The 21,449-nt window shown below is 44.0% G+C and overlaps 1 protein-coding gene across 2 annotated transcripts in view; it reads left to right on the top strand.

The window, feature by feature from the left end:
* Positions 1-21,449, top strand: part of ATM (ATM serine/threonine kinase) — a 3,046,976-nt gene that overhangs the window by 2,750,958 nt on the left and 274,569 nt on the right. For both annotated transcript variants that reach the window (XM_069640412.1, XM_069640413.1), the window contains one exon: positions 11,579-11,661. In XM_069640412.1, coding sequence (XP_069496513.1) covers positions 11,579-11,661 — 83 coding nt within the window. The remainder of the gene's footprint in view (positions 1-11,578; positions 11,662-21,449) is intronic.

The raw sequence follows: 21,449 nt of genomic DNA, 5'->3' as shown, positions 1-21,449 counted from the left end.
CCAGACCATGCCGATCCTTAAATCCATTCAGCGAAGAATATACCCGTCCCTGGTGAACCCGAACCTCACCAGAGCAGTCAATCCCAGGGTTGAAAAACTTTTCAGGGCAGCCCAGTCTGACCCTCTCTATATAAGAGGACATCTGAAGCCAGACTCCCTAGTTGTCACTAACACTCGTAAGAGGGCTGGAACACCCTTGTCATCGTCCGAAGCTCCTCCCGACAAGGAGAGCAAAAAACTATATGGTTTCGGCAGGAAAGTAGCCTCAACGTCCGCCTATCAAGCAAGGATTGCAAACTCCACCACCCTGTTGGCCAGCTACAACTGCCATCAGTGGGAAGAAGTCGCGGCACTCATAGCCTCTGCTCCTGAACCTTTAAAGGGCCAGTTAGCTTGGATTTCCGCAGAGGGTAGAGCCGTGTCTGGTTGCATTTTGAAAGCAACCTTTGACGATGCGGACAACGCAGGCAGATTGATAGCAGAAGGCACTGTTATCAAGAGACATGCGTGGTTACGGCAGTCTGGTTTTAAGGCAGAAACCCAGGCATCATTGTTGGACAAACCGGTGGAAGCCGATCTGTTGTTTGGTAAGGCGGTCAAATACGCACTGAAGAATGCCAAGGACGAATACGAGACACTCAAGTCCCTTGGCCAGTTAACCAATAAACCCCCTAACCATAGAGGGAATAGTAATTTTCGTTGCCCACGCGGCCAAAATTCCCAGAGAGGATCTAACTATTCCCAGGCGCAGGGTACACAGTGGAACAACAGCCAACAGTCTACCCAGGGTTACGGCAGGGGTAATAGGAGAGGTCGTGGTAAAGGCAGAGGCAGCCCCAGCAAGGGAGGTGGCACGCCTCCACCAAAGCAGTGACGCTCAGTTCGGGGTCCCTTCTCACGCAACCCCTGTAGGGGGACGCATTTCCAACTTCACCCAGGCTTGGGAAGGGATCACATCAGACAGATGGGTGCTGTCAACAGTATCCACAGGGTACTGTATAGAACTACTGCAGCGTCCCCGGAACCATCCTCCATGACAAAGAGTACACTCTTTAGAACATCAGAAGATTCTCCTCGAGGAGATCGCCATTCTGCTAGAAAAGGACGCAATAGAACTCGTCCCGGGACACCAGGTAAACAAGGGTATTTATTCAACTTACTTCCTTGTGCCAAAGAAAGATTTGACAATGCGCCCAGTATTGGACTTACGGCCTGCCAACAAGTATGTCAAGCCCCAAAAGTTTCGTATGACTACGCTACAAGAGGTAATCCCCCTCCTAAAAAAGGGGGATTACATGGCAACCTTGGATATGAAAGATGCTTATTTTCATATTTCCATGTTCCCAGCGCACAGAAGGTACTTGTGCTTCAAGGTGGACAGTCGACACTACCAATTCAAGGTACTGCCCTTCGGGATAGCTTCAGCACCAAGGGTATTCACCAAGGTACTGGCGGTGGCGGCTGCACACCTACGCAGGGAGGCAATCCCGGTGTATCCTTATCCGGACGACTGGCTCATAACGGGGGAAACCCCAGTAATTTGCAGGACAAACATTCAAAGGACTATCGACCTCCTCCACGAGTTAGGCTTCTCAATCAACGAGAAAAAGTCAAGCCTGGTGCCAAGCACCTCCAAACAGTTCCTAGGAGCAATCCTAGATACTCAAGAGGGGTTGACCTTTGCTTCAGAGGAAAGACTTTGGAATATACTACTGCAAATTCCGCATTATCAGTCCGGTCGCGAAATAACGGTACGCAAAGCAATGCGTTTACTGGGCATGATGGCGTCATGTATTTACCTGGTCCTCCACGCGCGCCTGCGCATGTGTCCCATGCAGGAATGGTTGGCGAAACAGTGGTCTCAGGCAAATGGTCAGTGGGACGATCTAGTGGTCATTTCGCCAACACTTGTACAAAGCCTTCACTGGTGGACAAGAGAGAATCTGTCCAGGGGGAAACCCTTTTACGATCCCGAGATACAGGCGGTAGTCACTACCGATGCATGTCTGACGGGGTGGGGAGCTCACCATCTCCACCACACAGCTCAGGGTCTCTGGTCTCCCTCAGTGGCCAAGAACCGCATCAACCTGCTAGAGCTTCTGGCAGTATTCAGAGCGCTTCAAGCGTTCGAGCCCCACCTACTAAACTTGTCAGTGCAAATCCGGACGGACAGCACAACAGCCATGTTCTACCTAAACAAGCAAGGAGGGACTCGTTCGCCAAATCTGTCCAAGCTTGCCCAGAAAATCTGGATATGGGCACTCAGACGGAACATCTTCCTGTCATCACAACATGTTCCAGGGGAGCTCAATTCCCTAGCGGATGCTCTGAGCAGAGACTCCCTCCCAGAGGAACACGAATGGGTTCTACACAGAGAGGTCGTACAAGATATCTTCTCTCAGTGGGGTTTCCCCACTAAAGACTTATTCGCCACAAGCGAAAACAGACAATGCCCAGGATTTGCATCCAGGTTCCCCCAACCAGACTCCCAGGGGAACGCCCTGTGGATGAACTGGTCAGGGATGTTTGCGTACGCTTTTCCACCAACTCCTCTCATCAGGAAAGTGGTGAACAAGATGAACAGAGAATCGATGACGCTCGTCCTAGTTGCTCCCATGTGGGCAAGACAACCGTGGCTCCCACACCTACGCAAGATGGCGGTGTGCAAGCCCATCAAACTTCCAGCCTGTCTCAGCACCAAGGTCAAACAGTGCACCAGCAACCCAACTCAATGAACCTGGCAGCATGGCTCCTGAGGTCATAGAGTTTGGACATCTCAATTTACCACAGAGGTGTATGGACATCCTAAAGGAATCTAGGAAACCAAACACAAGACACTGTTACTTTGACAAGTGGAAGAGGTTCGTTATCTGGTGCCAGAGTAGACAAATCAACCCTGTTGATTGCACTCCTTCCACTATTATTACATACATGCTCCACCTGCTAGATGCAGGATTGGTTTTTAACTCACTGAAAGTACACCTGGCAGCCCTGTCGGCATACACCACTTCCCATTGCAAGGTCTCGTGGTGGAAAGTACCAGTAGTTAAAGCCTTCATGGAAGGAGTAAAGAGACTTCACCCTCCTATTTCAAACCCACCACCAGGGTGGGACCTTAATGTGGTGCTAGCCAAGATCATGGGACCCCCTTTCGAGCCCATGCATAAAAGCAGTCTCAAACACCTGACTTATAAAACGGCCTTCTTAGTAGCTATTACTTCTATAAGAAGGGTCAGTGAAATTCAGGCTCTGTCAGTGCAGGATCCCTTCTTTACTGTCCATAAAGACAAACTGGTTTTACGCACACACCCTAGGTTCTCACCTAAGTTTATATCAAAATTCCATGTAAACCAGTCCATCGAGCTTCCGGCTTTCTTCCAGGACCCTCAAAGCTCGGCTGAGGTGAAACTACACACCCTAGATGTGCATAGGGCGGTCCTCTACTATGTAAATAAAACCAGACCGCTAAGAAAAACAGATCAACTGTTTGTCTCCGTAGCTACAGGCAGAGAGGGGGATCGCGTCTCTAAAGGTGCCATCTCGAAGTGGATTATTAACTGTATCCAGCTGTGTTACTCACTCTCTGAAAGAACTCTGCCTTTCACGCCAAGAGCCCACTCTACTAGAGGCATTGGGGCCACTCTGGCTCTCATTGCAAATGTACCCCTTGACACCATTTGCAAAGCAGCTACTTGGGGCTCTATTCGCACTTTTACTCAGCATTACTGCATTGACACCCATTCCAAGGCAGATACACAAGTGGGACAAGCGGTTCTAAGACACTTATTTGCTCATGACCCTTCTCACATCCCACCTCCTTCTTCAGGTACTGCTGGCTAATCTATGCACAGCATGTGATCTAAGCAGATTCCACAAGCCTCGGAAGGGATACATTACTCACCGTAATCATATTTCTGATGCTTGTATCTGCTTAGAGTCACATGCGACCCACCCTTCCTCCCCTCTGAGAGAAGGCGCATGGTTGCTTGTAGTCTTACCTTTCTATCTATCTGCTTGGATTTTCTGTACTCAGGCTACTCCTCATGCTACCTCATGTCAGAAAAAATACAATCTGAGGATCCTAGACGCGTGAGGGATCTTGGGTACAGTGGACGTCGCACTAGGGATAGTATTACTGGCACGCCCTGTGTCGACGCCCATTTTCGGGTTTTCGAAAAACAAACTGTAATACTCTGCAGCTTCCACTAGATGTTGGCCTATGCACAGCATGTGAATCTAAGCAGAAACAAGCATCAGAAATACGATTACGGTGAGTAATGTATCATATATATATTTTCAAAAAAGGAAAAAAATGCCCTAGGACAAGGCAAAATTCGATGAGTTGCACTCCCAAGAGCAGCTGAGAAACGAAATCCAGTCTCAGCAAGGAAAAGGCATGACAGCAAATCCAGGCAGCACAAGTGTTTCTTTATTAATAAAAAGGTGCAGCAAAAAGGGAAAGCCTGGTTACAACTGACCGCTTGTTCACGTAGGTATATATATATATATATATGGATGGATATGTAGTGGATTATTATTGTTCTGTAGAGAATATTTGTTTTATAGTATAAGATTGAAAGAACATGTCCTTGACTACATGTAAATAATAAAGATATTCTCTTTTTTTATGCTGTAAATTTCTACAAAGGTGAGACACTACACTCACAAACTGTCATGCTATATTGTAATGTAGATTATTGAAATTGCACCTGTTGAAGGGAAACAGAATCCCGAAATGTGTTGTGTTGATGACACCACATATAAAGAATTTTTAACCTACTGGACCAGTATGGACTAAATCATTGATATTGTTATTCTCGAGGAATGAATGATTGAAATACGTCAAAATTTGATACAATTGAAATTATCTATACTCATATTGGCTGAATCCTCAGCTCAATGTTGTGCAAGGACGGGAGTATCCGACACTTGGGTATCCTTTTTTGTCTACATAGTATTTCCAAACTCGAGTCAACGTTGTGCCACCTCCCCTTCACCCATAACTATTTCCAACTAATGTGAATTGTTGTTCTATTTGTTTGAGAATTGAACGTGTGAACCTACACTCAGTAGTTTCCTATACCGAGGTACTGGGGTGATTATTTAGTTGAAATCACTTTCTTTTGGTAGGGGGAGGTTTGTGGAGTAAAGAGGTGTAGGCTGAAAACACTTTGGGGAAACAACAGTTTTGTAATGGAATGTGTATGTTTTTATGCTTTTTTCCCAATAATTAACTTAATTAAAAAAATATTGGGATGAGGAAGAGGGATCTAACAATGTGGAGCAAAAGAGACTACAAGATCAGCGCGCACTCTGGTGTTGGCCCGCATACACCTGTGCCTGTGAAATTTAAGCAGCCAGAGCAGGGAGTCGAGGTCTGCTGCTGCAGCTAATGGCAAGAGAGAGCTGCACCTCTCAGCCAGGAACGGAAAACAGAAATGCTGGGACCGGCCTGGTGGAGCCAGGCGGCTCACCGATGGAGAAGAAGCAAGCTGCTGCACCAGGACAAGCTGTGGGAATGCCAGGAGCTGGAGAGGGACACTGGGGCGTATCGGCGAGCACGCTGAGTGCAAATAATTGTGAACATTGTAACTGAGAGAGAGGAAAAGAATGGACATATTGTAAAAGGGGAATTAAATTACAAACGGCCCCTCTTCAAATGTGTGAATGCATACAGTTCAAATACATGGCAAACATGGAGAGGATAATATATCAGGAGGATTCATTATCCAGCAAAATATATAAGTAACTTTGGGAGCGGGCAAAGGCCCTGAATGAACAGAAGTCCTGGCAGTGGCAGAAAAATGTACCAGTCATTTGCAAGTGTGTGAATACCAGAAGTCCTGGCAGGAGAGTATACCAGGCAAATTAAAGGATTGCGTTGATTAAGAGTCAAAGAAGTCCTGGGAAGGAGTATCGGGACTGGGGAAAAATGATTGTATTAATCAAGAGAGAAAGAGCAACATCATCTGGCAGAAAGATATACTGGGTGTCCTGAAAGAAACTGACATTATGAAGCTAGACAGGTTTGTGTGCAAGTTTTGTTGTTAGCCAAGAGATGCCCAAAGAGCTGTTGTGCCTAAAACCTCAAGGAATGAAGAAAAATCCAGGGGAAGGGAACCACCCTCAGGAGCAAGGACCTTTATCCTTGAAGAACTTTTTGTTGGATCCATTTATTCTTCCTTAATGAACACTTTTCTAAACCACCCAAGCTTAAAGACATTTCCATTTTCACCTTAGAGTTAAGTTTATGGTGTGAGGGTCGGAATAGAACTTTGGATACAGACAGTTTTTGTTTGCACATTCTGACACAGACAAATCCTTAGTTCTGGTTTAGGTGGGGAAATTCCTCTTAGAACAAGGTCAGACAGGCATTTTTCAAACCCGTTTTATTTTCAATAAAAGTCTTTAACCAAAATATGGCTAACTACTGCCAAAGCTCCAGTATTGCCAGGGGCTGCTGCCCCCGCCCTTGGGTGCCCGCCTCCCACACTGGCCGACCATCCCCCTCCCCACTGACGGTCCCTGCATGCCTCGGCTGGGTCACCGTCCCTCCCTGGAGGGATAAGCTCTAATGCGCACTGGCCAAAGCACCAGTACGGCTGGAGGGTGCTCCCCCTGCCCTTGGGCGTCTGCCTCACATGCGAGTCAACAGTCACCCACCCAGTGGAGGACCCTGCACACCCCAGCCGTGGCCCGGCCCCCTCTGGAGGGACAAACTTTAACGTGGCCCAGCCGGCCTGGCAAGGGTGCTGCCCCTGTCCTCCGGGCTCAGCACCCGATGCGGGTTGGCTGCCACTCTGCCTAGCGGTGGTCACGACTCTTCCCCTGGAGGGGCCCCTGACTTCTCCCAAGAGCTAAGCTCTAACGCCTTGAGGCCAGAGGCCCGGGGGTTCCCCGTCTGCTGCAACCCCCTTCCAATACCGCTGAGCAGTTGATGTGGGCACAAGGGCCACCCAGCCCTACTTGTCAAGTTTCCCAGTTCCATGCATGACACCCCGAGCCAGTCCTGGTTTTTGCTTCCAATTGCATGCTAGAACTTGAGTCCTGCATGCAACTGGGAAACTTGGCAGCTATGTACTAAGTACTGCTCGTGTAGGCAGTTGGCACTTGTTGTGGTTCTATGCTGGAATCTGTATAACCTCTGTTGGGGTGGTAGTACCCAGCAATTAACTATTTCTATTTGGGCTACACAATATATAGCTGTCCTCAGATGGGCGCACGGGTGCACACTTCAACGAACTTTAAATAAAAATGTAGGGTTGTTTATCGCCCAAATGAAAAAGATAAATCATAAGTGTGTTTGTTTCTCCTTCCTGCTCATTATTAAGTATTATAAAGAAAAGGTAACCCGTAACTCCTGCTTTGCTTTATTATGCGGAGATACCTTTTAATACCAACAACCAGGAGTCGCAGAAATTGGAGGGTTTGATTTGCTGTACAGTACTTGGCCTCCCTTACTGCGTCTCTGCAGTTTGTATAAGATATGGACTTGGCCTCCTTTCATTGGCATGCATGATCAAATGGGGAATTATCATTTTATAGGAAAATCCTTATTCCCTCGAAGAAATCATTATTTACTAATATGAACGAGGTACTGAACAAGAGAAGTGAGGATAGCTCAGCAGCAACGTGTTCGCCTTGGTAGCAAGACAACACGAAGCAACACAGGTTCGATCCCCGGGTCCGCGCTTAAAAACCTCTGGGTATTTAAGCGCGTTATAAATACGCAACTAAGACAAAAAAACAATTACGCAACAAACAAAAAACAATTCCTGTAACAGCGCCTCCATGCCCGGGTGCTTTGTGAGCGCTTTGAAAATGCAAATAAATAAAATAAAATGCATCTCGCCAGTTGGGGGAATGAGTGTGATGGTCTTCGCTCCAAAATACATCGAAAAAAAGCCTCTCTTATCTCAGCTACTTAAAGAACACTCTCTGTGGGAATAGGATTGGTGTCTAACAAGAGATGACCTAAACAACTATGCTCTCTGCCAATCTGACCCGTCAGGAAACCTCTGAATGCAATATAGAGATGTATCAAAAAGTTCCCCTGTCCAAAATGGAGATTTAACTTCCTTAGATCCAGATTCCTGACAATGGAAGTGCTGGGAGCTAGATCAAACATATCAAGGGAGAAATGCCAATGTAGATTCTGTGCTGAGGAGAATAAAATTGAGACTCTGGAACACCTCCCCACGGAATGTACCAAAACATTTCATACCAGTTAAAAATAGTTTAAGGGTTTTTTTCAGAACATGAACATCTATTCACATTCAGACTTTTGGAGCATGATAATGGCTGGTAACCAAATATCTCTAACCCTAGCTGCACTGAAGTGCATTAATGACATTTTAAATTCTATAGTAGCAAATATAGAAATGTGGTCTCCAGGGACTGAATGCAAGGTCAACAGATTGAACTGTTGTTTTATGGTTGGGCATTCGCTTTTGATGAGGGTTATTGATTGTGAGGTGTATAAACCCAGAGGCTCTTATGATTGGATATTCGTTCCTGATGAGTGAGATTGTGAGATGACTAGTCTAGCGCACAGAAAGTTAGGGTTTAAGGATTCAACAATATAGTAATTTGCACTAATGCATATAGTCTTTTTTACTTTGTGTGTTTTCTTCGTCTGTATGCATGTTCTAATGTACTGCGAGGTATGTTAATAAACCGAAAACACAAATAAAAATAAAAAACAGAAAACCTTGCTGCAGAGCTCTCATTTACTTGATCACCATTCTCCATAAAACAAAGTAAAAATGTAAAAATAAACTCAGCAGCTATGTACGGGAGTTCCCCTCACAATGTGCACCTCGAGGGATAGCTCTGCCATCTTGACTAATATCGGTGTATACTAAATTATAACCCTGCTTTTTGAGGAATTGACTGCATGATGTGTAGAAGTTAATGACTAGCTCTGTTTGAACTTTGACCATATAATCCCTATGTACTAAGAGGGCTTGAGCTAGTGTTTTATGTTTAAGCCTGTTAGACCTGTTTAACCTGAGGCATAGCACTGCTTTTTAAAGCCAAAGTGTGTAGGACCTGTACCCGAGGGATAACTCTGCTGTCTAAAATCTTAGCCTGTGAAACTGGTTTACCCTGATGATTAACTGTTTGTTTTCGTTGTGCACTTTAAGAATTGGAGCTCTGAAATATGTGTATCCTGAAGGGTAGGTCTGTTGTCGGTGGCCTGAGGCTGAAGTGCACCAGAGAGGGATAACTATTGTTGGAGTACTGTGTCTGTAAAATCAGTGTAATCCAACGATATACCAGTCCGAGGCTTGTACATGTAAGATGAGTGTCGCCTTAAGGATACATCTGCTGTCAAACTGTAACCTCAGCTTAATATGTTATGTGGTATTTGTATAGCACCTGCTGCCATTGGTATGGCCTCCAAGCACTGAGGATGAACGCCATTTGATTTGGAAGTCAGAGGAGAGAGGTGATGAAAGGGGTGGTAAAATGCGTGTGTTCATTTATAGCCCCTAACAGCAAGCCCATATTATCAGGTGAGAAAACGGATGCTCTGTCAAATTGTAAGAGTTTATCTAGGTGAATGGCTGGACCGAATTCTGTGTGGGACTCAGCTGTATTTGTTGGTTAGGTGGTACTTGGGCCGAGGGTGATGTATGAATTGTGTAGTTATATAGTGTGCTCACAAATATGTGCAGCTCTGTGAGCCTTACCCCCGGTGGGACACTGCTGTATTCCGTGGGATGCACCAGATGATGATCTGGTGAAGAAAGACTGAAGAATAATTAGTTTTAGTCATGCAGCGTGTATCATATAGGTGTGGCTAGGCAGTGCTATCTTCCACCTAATGGGCTAATCTCGTGCAACCCACTTTCCGTCAAGGGGGCGGGCAATAGACCGCGCACAGGTTGGGTGTGAAATCGGTACTAAGTGTGTGAGGGTGCCGATGGGATTAGCCAGGTTGTGTGACCTTCTTGAAGGCAAGGTGGTCTTCTGTGTGGCGGATGGTTAATCGGAGGGAGTTCCAGATGGTGGGTGCTTGGACTGAGAAGGAAGAGCCCCCATACGGTTGATTTTGTCACTGGAATAACGAGGAGGAGTGCTGAGCCTGATCTGTGGTTTATGCTAGGCCTGTAGCATGTACATTTATGCTGCAGATAATCCGGTCCTTTGTTGTAAAGGACTCGATGGGTGATGCACATCGTCCATCGTCTTGAATGTGGATCGCTGCCTGATCGTAAGCCAGTAAAGGACACAGAAAGCAATACAAGTGTGGCAAAACACAACTGTGGTGAGATTTGACGCAGTAACCCACACCTGGAACAGCCTGGGAAGAAATATACCCATGTAGTAAAGAAAGAAAGCAGTGGTGAGATTCAAATCAGCAAACCCACACCTGGAGCACCCAGGGAAGAAAAGTGCATATGCATCAAATCAAAACAGTGGATAGATTGAAGGCAGAGTAACCCACACCTGGAACAATCTAAGGAGAAAAATGCAAGTGTGGCAAAAACAACAGTGGAGAGATTGAAGGCAGTAACCCACACCTAGAACAGTCAGGGGAGAAGATGCAAGTGTGGTGAAACACTACAGTGGCGAGATTGAAGGCAGTAACCCACACCTAGAACAGTCAGGGGAGAAGATGCAAGTGTGGTGAAACACTACAGTGGCGAGATTCAAGGCAGCCGACCTACCATTGGAGCACTCTGATAAGTACAATACAAGAGTGGCAAACTACGGCAGTGAAAAGATTCAGTGAAGACGTCCCTTACCTGAAAGTAGCTGTAGACGGCATACATGGCATCTGGCTGGGCTAGGGCGACAGGCGAACAGGCAAACGGGGATGGATGGTGCCCTAAGGAAGACGTTCTTAGCCTGTGCCCTTTGCTGGGAAAAGCTTGGGGATCACAAAAGGGCCAGGATGGATCAATAAAAAAGAAACCAGGGCTGCTTACGCCCTGGGTGTCTTCTATTTGTCTTTGTGGCAGAGGGATAAATGGGAGAATTTGCCCTCAATCGCTAGTCGCTGTGTCCTCTTGGCATTCCGGGTCTCATGACCTGGGGAACACCAGGATGCGGCGAGTAGTGGGAGGGGGAGGTGGATCTGTGTCGGAGGGCCCGGTAGCGCAGTGAGGACGCTTGCTTGGGACCGCAGAAAATACCCAAAATGGCCCAATAAAAAAGAAAACAAGGGCTACTCATCTCTGGGTCCTCTATTCGTCTTCGTGGCGGCAGGGAAAATCAATGTAAATAGCCAAAGCGCTGACATGAGCCGGTATTAGGAGAAAGTGCTTCAAACATTTCTTGGTTATGCTACTGCCATCAGAGTGCACTTCAGGAGTAGTAGCCCAGCATTTCATGCTCGCAATAAATCCAGGCAGTTTAAAGGTTCACAAAACGCTAACCTAATTGAAGCACAAACATGCAAAATATTAAAGTGTTTGAAAAAGTTGAAGTATGATGGAAAGGGAATGGTTTTAGGGAATGTGTACAACAATGCATTGCTACTAGTCCAATACCACAATGTAACCCTGTGAAAAAAATAACTCAATTCAGCTTTGCAATTCTAATTGAATGTATACATGTTTTAATTCAGAGGGGATCAGTATTCCAGCAGACCAGCCCATCATCAAGTTGAAGAACATGGATGATGTTGTTATTCCCACAATGGAAATTAAGGTACGTTTTTTCTGTGTATGGACATTTTAAAAAGATGGAAGACTGTGCCTTGTTACCGTTGCCTGCCTCGTGGTAGGACCCAGGTGTAGAATTTGCTGACCTCTTCGTAATATGCAACCTGCAGCTTTGGCAGCACCAGTAGGTCTAGAGGAAGTGGGCACAAATAATGAAATATTTTCTGTCATTGCTGACTGAATATGTTAGGATCTCATATACCCTATACAAATACACAGTTATAGCTTTTTCATCACGTCATTTGGTACCTAAAACCTATGCGACACCTTCTACAGATCATTTTTTGTCATGTATTTGTAGTGGGAAAAATAAATCGCATACCCAACGTCCTCATGGCATTATCATAAACAAATGGCAGTAAAAGTAAACTGTACCATGGATTACATAATGCGCCACACCACACTGTGCCTCTTTTGAACTTACTGATATCATTTTACCACAGAAACAGAGCCAAAGCCAAAGAAATTTCACCAGGCAGCACCTGTTACTTAACTTCCATGGTTCGAACCAAAAGTCTGGAATAATGTGACAATGCAAAAACCGTGCCACTTTGATAGTCCTCAAAAATGTTCAACAATCGCACATGAATGTGTACCATATTTGCTTGGATCCTACAGAGCTCAATGACCAGTGACCTCATTTTGAACTTTTTAGTTTTGGCTATTAGGTATTGCTTTAGAGTACAGCTAGGGAGGAACATATGAGGAGGGACACACAGCCTGTAGGTGGTGTTTGGTTATGTGCCCGCCCATTGACTTGCCATGGTCATGCTAATCCCTATGGCCACTCCCACCTAGTCCCCGCCCCTCCCTGCCCAAAACACCTCTCACCTTCTTGAGCTCTTTTTGTTCGAGCCTTGCCATCAAACCTTGCTCTCAAAGTGCCCTCAAAGCAGTCTTCTGAGAGTTAATGACTTAATAGGAGTTGTAAACCCACTATTGGTGTAATAAAAAAGTATTACCAGGTCTGCCTTCACCCACTCGGTTTATAAGCACTGTGCATATCCTTCACTGAAGTCCTGTTAAAAACAATCATTGGCCAAGACAAGAGTATATAAGTATTGGCATTTACCAGGCACTACGATTAGATGCCCAGGTACCCGCAGCATTTAGCACCTGCAACCATCAATGGCCAGTTAATACCACTATGCTGTGCCTGGAAAGTGCCTTGCCCATGCCTACACAAAAGCCCAAACTGTTGGCATTGCGAATGTTTGTTTATTTGTGCGTTATGCTTGTTTATTTGTGCTTTGTGAAACGCGGACAGTTTGAGAAAACGCAGAATTGCCCTGGAAACTGCATGGAAAGGCAACGTACAAAATGATTTCTACTTGTTATGTGAATCAAGTAATGTGTAGTCTATTGCATATGGAATGTAAAAGGTTGATATTTCTGAAAAGCATCCTGTGGCTGAAAGGCGGTAGTTCTGGGGCATAGTTCTGAAAGGTCAGCGCCATTGATGCGACTGATGGCGCCCCAGTTCTGTTTTCTATCCACCTAAATTAAATACGCGTAACTTTGACAAAATTTAAGACCAGTGTTTTGATATTAAGTGTTGTGTAAAATATTTTTCACATTTTTTAAATCTGCAAGTTTAAAACCCAGCGTTTTAGGATTTTTCTTAGTTTTGGCTATTAGAAACTATTGCATTAGAGTACAGCACTGGAGAAGTGGAAAATGCGAAGGGACTCAAATCTTGTAGTTGTTTGGTTATTTACCTACCCAGCGGCTGCCCACAGCGATGATGATACCCACCCATTTCCTGCCCCTTGCCGCCCAAAACCCATCCTCCTGGGATCTATTCGAGCTAGCTTTATTAAGCCTTACCATTAAACGTTGTGCTCAAAGTGCCTGCCAGTGTTTTTTCAAAGCAGTCTTCTGAAAATTCATGAATTGGAGCTGTAAACGAGCTACTGGTGTAATACAAATGTCTTAACCAGGTTTGCCTTCAGCCACTCGATTACTAAGCAAGTCCTGTTAAAAACAAGCATTGACAAACCCAACAGTTTTGGCTTGTGTGTATGTATTGGGCACTTCTACTATATGCCCAGCAGCATTTTACAGCGGCACCATTGATTGCCAGTTATTACCAATATGGAAGTGTCTGGCAAATACATTTCCCATGCCTATACAAAAGCTAAAACTGTTAGCTTTGCTAATGCTCGTATTAATAACAAGGTAAACGCCTTCTTTAGAATCACAGTTTAAGAACAATAACCTTGAGCAGAGCAATCCCTTTACAAAGTGCTTTACAATATAAATGTTTGAAGGTTTTGATTGAACAAGATGATGCCTCTTTTAGTGAAAACATAGTGTATCAAAACAGACAGCACAATCCTGCAGTTTATTACATTTGTATAGGTTTATGTACAAACCTTAAAGTTATAATTTCATAAGTACTGACTGGTCCTTGGGGGGGGGGGGGGGGGCACGAAATAGTGGCAAAGAAAATATATGTCTCACTTCAGCCTTTGCTAACCTTATCCACTCACCACTCAAATTTCCATGCTCAAACTGTGCACGCACAAACCAACTAGGCTATTCACACTTCTTCTTACAAGCTCTCATCAGATGGCATACTGGACACTTCACCTCTACAAACATTAACATACCACAATCCCCAGCCAAGGCATCCTAGCACAAAATGTTTCCTTTGTGGACAACAACACCTCAATGTTCTTAATACAAAACACCTAGAAACTCTCAAGTCTCGTCCGGAGAATGTGTTAACAAATGATTTAATAGAAAAAGAGGGTGTGGTTTCGCTCCGGCCGACGTCTAAGAGTCGGAATAGAACCAAATCGATAAAAGAGCATTTTGCAACACTAAGGGAATCTGTAAATACAACCACAGCGGTACAAACTGAGAAAATCAAAATGCTGCTAACTGTACAACATGAACCAAAGGGCCACTGATAGACTTCACAAATATCTCAGACACGCAGATGACGGCATTGGCCACATCCCTAGATCAGAGGACGGACATTGTGCCTCCCATAGAAAACAACCCTTATCATGTCCAGCCGGTTATAAGTGGAGCTGACTTGGAAACACCAGCCCCGAAGCCTGTATTACACATGGTTCTGGCTCAAATCCATGCACGTGACACAGAAGAGCACAGCACTGATGTTGGAAGTGGCAGCATTGACGTTGTTAGCCCAACACCAGTGCTGTGTCTGCCAACTTAAGATATGAATACATTAATTTCTGAAGATGTAGTGGAAGTAGATATCGATCCTTTAGAAGGCTGAGCGAAGGATCCTATTTTAGTACCAGAAACACAAACCATTAATCTCTTGGGTATACTGTCTCTGCCCTTCCGTCATGTTCTCTCCCAATCTACCATACTGTGCAGAGACTCACTAAACTCTTTGGAATCTTTCTCTTGTTCGTCGGTCTCCTATCTAAACCCGTCCCCACGCAAATTGGGATGGGACCATGTAAGCAGGAATCTGCTGCTCTTCTCGAAGTAACATTGGGAGCAATGAATACCGCCTTGATGTCCCTGGCCAAAATATACGAGGCTCTCGATAACAAATTAGCAGCTCAAACTGCCATTTTGAATAACCTTAACCAACAGTTGAATGACCAACTGAATGACAAACGGATGATGATTCAGCAATCCCAAACAATACTTACAAATGCTGGGTGTAATGGGGAAATGCTGCCGTTAAGCCCTAGAACGAAACACAAATCCAATAGGAGACAGGTAGAGTGCAGCGATAGAAACTACTAATTTAGATTTTTGTGAATTGATTTCGCAGACCGAGGTACCCCCCTTCGAAATTTTCAGAGGAAAAACTAAGTTAAAACCGATCCAAACTAAAAGAAAATCTAAGAGCCTAAAAATGGACTCAAAAAGGGCTAAATCATGGTTAAAGAAAATTCATACAAATTCTTACAACCCCAGAGAAGCAGACATGTTACTGTAAAACACGTATGGTGAAAAGACCAAGGAAGGCAACTAAAATACAGAGGGGTGCAAAACGTATTCATCCAAGCCCTGAATCCGATACTCCATAGCAAACAATAGGAAATCATGAACCCCTGGATGATCTAATTCAGGCAGCAGAAATACTAAATCAGCAACCCCTAAACCATAAAGAACCAACTAAAGTCAACTACTAGATGATGATCAAGATACAGCCATAAATCAACCCAACATTACTAATAGCATTGTGAGCTCTCTTAACAACTAGCGAACCAAGAAGCCTTCCTTAACATTAGAACAAAGAAAAAGGGCCCACAGGAAAATAATAGAGCAACAGTTCCCCATAAAGAGCCGCTAATAGATTTGAGAAAGTCACATTTATATAATGATCTGCCTGTCCTTACTTCGATACATACCTGTGCTGATAAAAACTGGTCTTGCACATTAAGAAAAGAGATAGTAAATAATTTACCCTGATTAGTAAATCCTGTACCTGTTATTTTGGAGAGAAAAAACTGTCATAGCCTAATATTACAATGTAATTCTCCCCCCTCCCCACAATACGTACTAAATAGAACAAGCATTTTAAATCTCCTAAATGATGTGGATGGCCCTGGAGGATGTTCAACCTTTTGATATAACGCAAGTAGAGTCCATACAAGAGAATTACCCTGGCATAGTTAGGCTGTGGATTCCATCAGGAGTAGTTTGAAACTCACTTTGGCAAGCCAGAGCTCAACTGTAACAGTTGGGCTTTTCATTAAATCAAGATCATATGCAGAATGAAATACCATTGAAGCAACTAAAAAATTATTCACAATCTCAAAGTGAGCAGCAAGAGAAACATCATCCTGTAACCGAAAAAAGAGATAGCTCCATCTTAAACATTACGTGTACAAAGGGTGCGTTTAAAGAAAACCACCAGGTTATTTTCAATTTTCCCAAACCCTGGGAAAACTTTACTATAGTGAGAGACCAGGAAAATTGACTCAATATAGCTGAAAGATAACAACTCACCGAAAAAGCCCCTAAATATGTTACGTTAGTCTGCTGGAACACGAGAGGGTTTAACTACTTGCTGTTTAATAAAACGGATACCCTTAAAATATATGATCTCATCATGCTCCAAGACGCCTGGTTTGTAAATCTCATGGTGTGGGAAGGATTTGTTTTAACCATACGACCAGCTAGAAAAGGAGAGATGGACCGCCCAATGCCAGAGCTACTAGTAGCTGTGAGAACAACCCTAGGAATTAAATTAGAACCTTGGGCATGCCCCAACATATTTATTCAGCTGGTTACTTTGAAAATGGCTGAAGGTGATATGGCATTGCTTAAACTATATTGGAATCATGCAGGCATATCAGAACAGACCTTCTTCACAGATGTTAGATCTGATAAACAATGAATCTTCCATTATTGGTATAGTTATCACAGGAGAACTCGATATAAAATGCATAACCAATAAAAAGGCAGATTTAACTGACTTTGCGAAGAATTTGATAGTCCTGATGAAAGATATGCAATGTTTTATGTTTATGTTTTTTAGGTTGATTGGATCAATGAAAGGTGATATCCCACCTAAGGCAACTTGGAGGCATGGTACTTCAACATCCACAATAGATTATATTTTATTTTTATCCTAAGAAATATATTAAATGATATTCTAAACTGTAATTGAACAACTTCAAAGTGATCATGACCTGCTAGCATGTACTTGGAAATGGCAGATAATAAATGCCAATGTACAATTCAATCGAATCAAGCTGCTCCCATCAGGAGGTAGGACTAGATTTAGATGGACTGATGAAACCTTGGCAAAGTTTAACAAATATATGTGTACCCAAAATGTAAAGATTGACTTGAAAGGCTGATATTTGGCCATCATGAGTCTATTTAAACTGCAGCCATTGAATGCATTAAAACCATACTATATGCATAAACATGTGTTTGACCCCGAGCTGACTGCTAAAAAATGACAACTACAAGCAGATATTAGCAGCTGCTTATTATGATTTGCCCTTAAAAATAAGATTCATCAACTTAGGATGACATATCGCAATTGCTGTATTTTAAAAATGTTGAATAGTATTGTTTCAAAGAATAGTGGGCAAATCTGGGCAACTTTGAATAGTAGTTATCAAACTAATCAACTGCCCCTCCAAGTGAATGCTGTACAAGAGTCAAGCTGGGTCAACTATTATGAACATCTCTATGGTGCATGTACGTATAGTTATGAGTTGTGCCCTAAAACATGGAATAGTGAAGATACAATTATTTTTGATAAAGAGGATATCTTGTACCAGATAGCAAAACTGAGTGGATCGAGAGCCCCTGCCCCGATGGCCTTACAACATTTTGAAGGCGCCTCCCGAAGCTTGGGGAGATATCTTATATAATCTTTTCAATACCATATTACAATCCCAACTGCTGCCTCCAAAATGGAAAAGGTCTATCATCACTCCTATTTTTAATAAAGGTGACCGCGAGCTTCCACAGAATTATCGGCCTATAGCCTTGCTTGATATACCGTTTATTGTTGAGATATTTTACGCAATGGGTGAATCATAATCACCTTACAGATCATTTTCAAACTGGGTTTATCCCAGGGCTGGGCACATCAGTAAATCTCTTGGTGTTATGGTTGATAAAGCAGCAAGGACAGCAAACAAAACAACCAATTTACATGGCTTTTATAGATTTTAAAACTGCTTTTGACTCAGTGTCAAGAGAACTTTTGTTTGAGAAACTGGAAAAAGCGGACTGCCCTCAACATATATTAGCTCTAATTTTACAATGTATTATTAACTGCTTTCGAAAATTACACCGTAAAGAATCACCTATCGATTACCCCCGATAAAACCAAAATCTTAGTTTGCAGAGAAACTAAAAACAAAGGCAGAATTTTGTATGTAGGCTATACAATAACCCCATAGAAAGAGTTAATGAATACTGTTATCTAGGGTTAAATATGAACAATACCTCATCTGACCTACCTTACCATTTAGATCTAAAGAAAGAAATGCAAACAGCAATCTCGCAAGCCAAGTTGATACACAAAAGGTTTGGGAAGTTCACCTACAAGCCAGTGATATTTACTACAAGCAGAAAGTAGTTCCCATAATAACATATATATATATTTTTATAAACTTGATTTTAACCTAAAAGGTTTTTTCAAGGAAGGTCAGTAGACTTTATCATCGATGTTATAATAACAAATGGTGCTGAGGCCAGACCTTATATAGGAATAAACTTTTGGACCAGATTAGAAGGGCAATTTTAGAGAAAAGTTCTATCCCTCCCTTCAAGTCATCCCGTAGGGATTATAATGTATGAGATGGGTTTATTATCACTTCATATCATTGTGGTATGGAAATTGATATGATATAATATGGCATTATAACACATGTTTCAAGGTGCGACGAGGCAAGGGAGGGCAACAGAGGGAAGACGGAAACAATGATCTTACTAGGCCAAGTGACATTGAGATTGTGCAAGTGCAGGGGAGGGGGAAAGGGGAAAAGTGCAAGCAAGAAGGGGAGAAGTGCAGTACATAGGATAAACAGTAAATGAATAAAAGCAATAAATAAGAATAAATAAGTGCAGCCAGCTGGTGGCAAGTGCAAGGGTAAGTGCAGACATCAGGTGTCAAGTGCTGGTATGGGGCTGTAGGGGTACAGAAACAGCCCCAAGTGCAAGGGTTGCCAAGGGGACCGTGCAGGTGTGCAACTGTCGAGGAGGGGACGTGGGCCCAAGAACAGAGGGTAGCCAGGTGACCAGTGCAGTTTCAGTTTCAGCCAGGAGTTCAGCAGGGGATAGGAGGGGAGAAAGCAGAAGCAAAGAGGAAGGTCTTGAGGTGCTTCTGGAACCAGAGATGGTTCTCAATTTTCAGAGAGGCAGGGAGGCTGGCTCTCCAAAGAAAAGCCAAAGAAAGAGATCTACCACCAACTCGTTGCTTGGAGAAGTGACTGACCCCGAGGGAGTTGGAGGCGGCTGAGCGAAGAGCTCATGAAGGAAGATATTTAGGAATTGAGAGTTGAAGGTATTCAGGCCTGAGAAGGCCTTGTGGACAATGCAGAGGGTTTTGAACTTAATCCTTGCAGCCACTGGGAGCCAGTGCAGAGATTTCAGTCCTGGAGAGATACGATCCCTGGGCGTGAGGCCAAGGACAAGTCTTGCAGTCCTGTTTTGGATGAGTTGCAGAGGGTGGAGAGTAGAGGGAGGCAGATTTAGAAAGAGGCTGTTGCAGTAGTCCAGCCTAGAGAGAACTAGAGCTCTGGAGACAGTGAGCTTCTGGGGGAAGGAGAGGAAAGGAAGACTACCTCTGAGGAGGTACAGCTTGTAGTGTGACTTCTTAGAGACATCTGAGATGTGAGGAGAGAAGGAGAGTGTGGAGTGGAGGATGACCTCAAAGTTTTTAGCCACACAGGTGGGAGCTGGAAGAAGTCCAAGAGAGATCGGCTAGAGAGTGACATGAAAGGAGGGAGCGGGTGTGCTGATGAGGAGAATTTCAGTCTTACTGGCATTAAGGCAGAGATCATTGGCGGCACACCACTCCTGGATAGCAGACAGACAGTCAGAGATGAGAGAAGGAGATGAGGTGGCTGAAGGGAGCCTGAAAATGAGCCAAGTGTCATCTGCATAGCACTGGAAGTTGGGGCAGAGAACGGCAATGCTGTGGGCAAGAAGTGCCAGGTATTGGTTGAAAAGCCAGGGAGAGAGGTTAAACCCCTGGGGAACACCACAGGTAGAGATAGAGGAGAGGAAGGAACCAAGTTGGACCTGGGAGGGTCCATCGGAGAGGAAAGAAGTCAGCCAACCCAGGGCCTTATCAGTGATACACATGTTATCACAGAGACGGTTGAGCAGTTTTGACCGTGTCAAATGCCGAAGAGAGATCAAGTAAGATGAGGACGCAGGGGGTGTTGGAAACAAGGTTGGAGAGCAGGTCTTCACGGATGTTCAGGAGAGCAGTTTCTGTGCTTCTGGCAGCTCTGAAGCCAGACTGATAACAATATATAAGAAATGTTTGGTTGCTTGCCCTTTGAAGACCCTGCTATCTAGTCTGTTGTATTTGGTTGCCCCTGATATAGATAACCTATTGGAAACTTGGATGACCTAGCTACTCGACTGCATGGAAGCTGCTGACATATCACCCGAATTGCTGATCAATGATCCAACATGAGCAAAGACCAAACTATAGTGGTATGTTTGGCAGACGACATGGCAGTTGTCTCTAAGGTACCAATAGTTTAAAGAAGGTAGCTTTGCTTTAAAACCTTTGAACCAGACTGAATTGTATTTGATTAAATTCCCAAATCCTAAATATAGGAATATGTTCCTAAGGATGAGACTGAACCAATGGCCTACTAGGGATCTACTTGGTATAAGAGCAAAGGCCTGCAGATACTGCAAAAACTGTCTAATTCTAGAAACGTTAAAACATATTTTGGTAGATTGCCCATCGCTGCTTGATTTAAAAAAATGTTATCTTCAGCATTTGTTTGCAGACCGTAAAGGTTTAACTCCTGAAGAACTATGGTGCTCTATCTTCAGCGGTCGACGTGCATCTGTCACCTTAGCAGCAATTTGACAAGGGGGGTCCTGGGAGTCTCTCTGCCAGACATTATTCCTGGTTACGAGAGACTTACCCAGAGTCTTTAGCTCACTATCTTTCACAGAGAAGAAATATCCCAAACATATCAGTCTTTGTCCTGCCCTGGGGCAGTCCAGCACCGAAATGCTAGGCAATTCTCCTCTGAACAAGAGTACCAACTGCATCCCCAGACACGTGTTTCGGTCTGGTTGGACCTCATCAGTAGGGAGGAGCTGTGCCTCTCTAAG

This window comes from Ambystoma mexicanum, chromosome 7q, assembly GCF_040938575.1.
Source record: "Ambystoma mexicanum isolate Mex_15411 chromosome 7q, UKY_AmexF1_1, whole genome shotgun sequence".
In the NCBI taxonomy this organism is placed as follows: domain Eukaryota; kingdom Metazoa; phylum Chordata; class Amphibia; order Caudata; family Ambystomatidae; genus Ambystoma; species Ambystoma mexicanum.
This window is presented reverse-complemented; position numbering and strand designations above follow the sequence as displayed.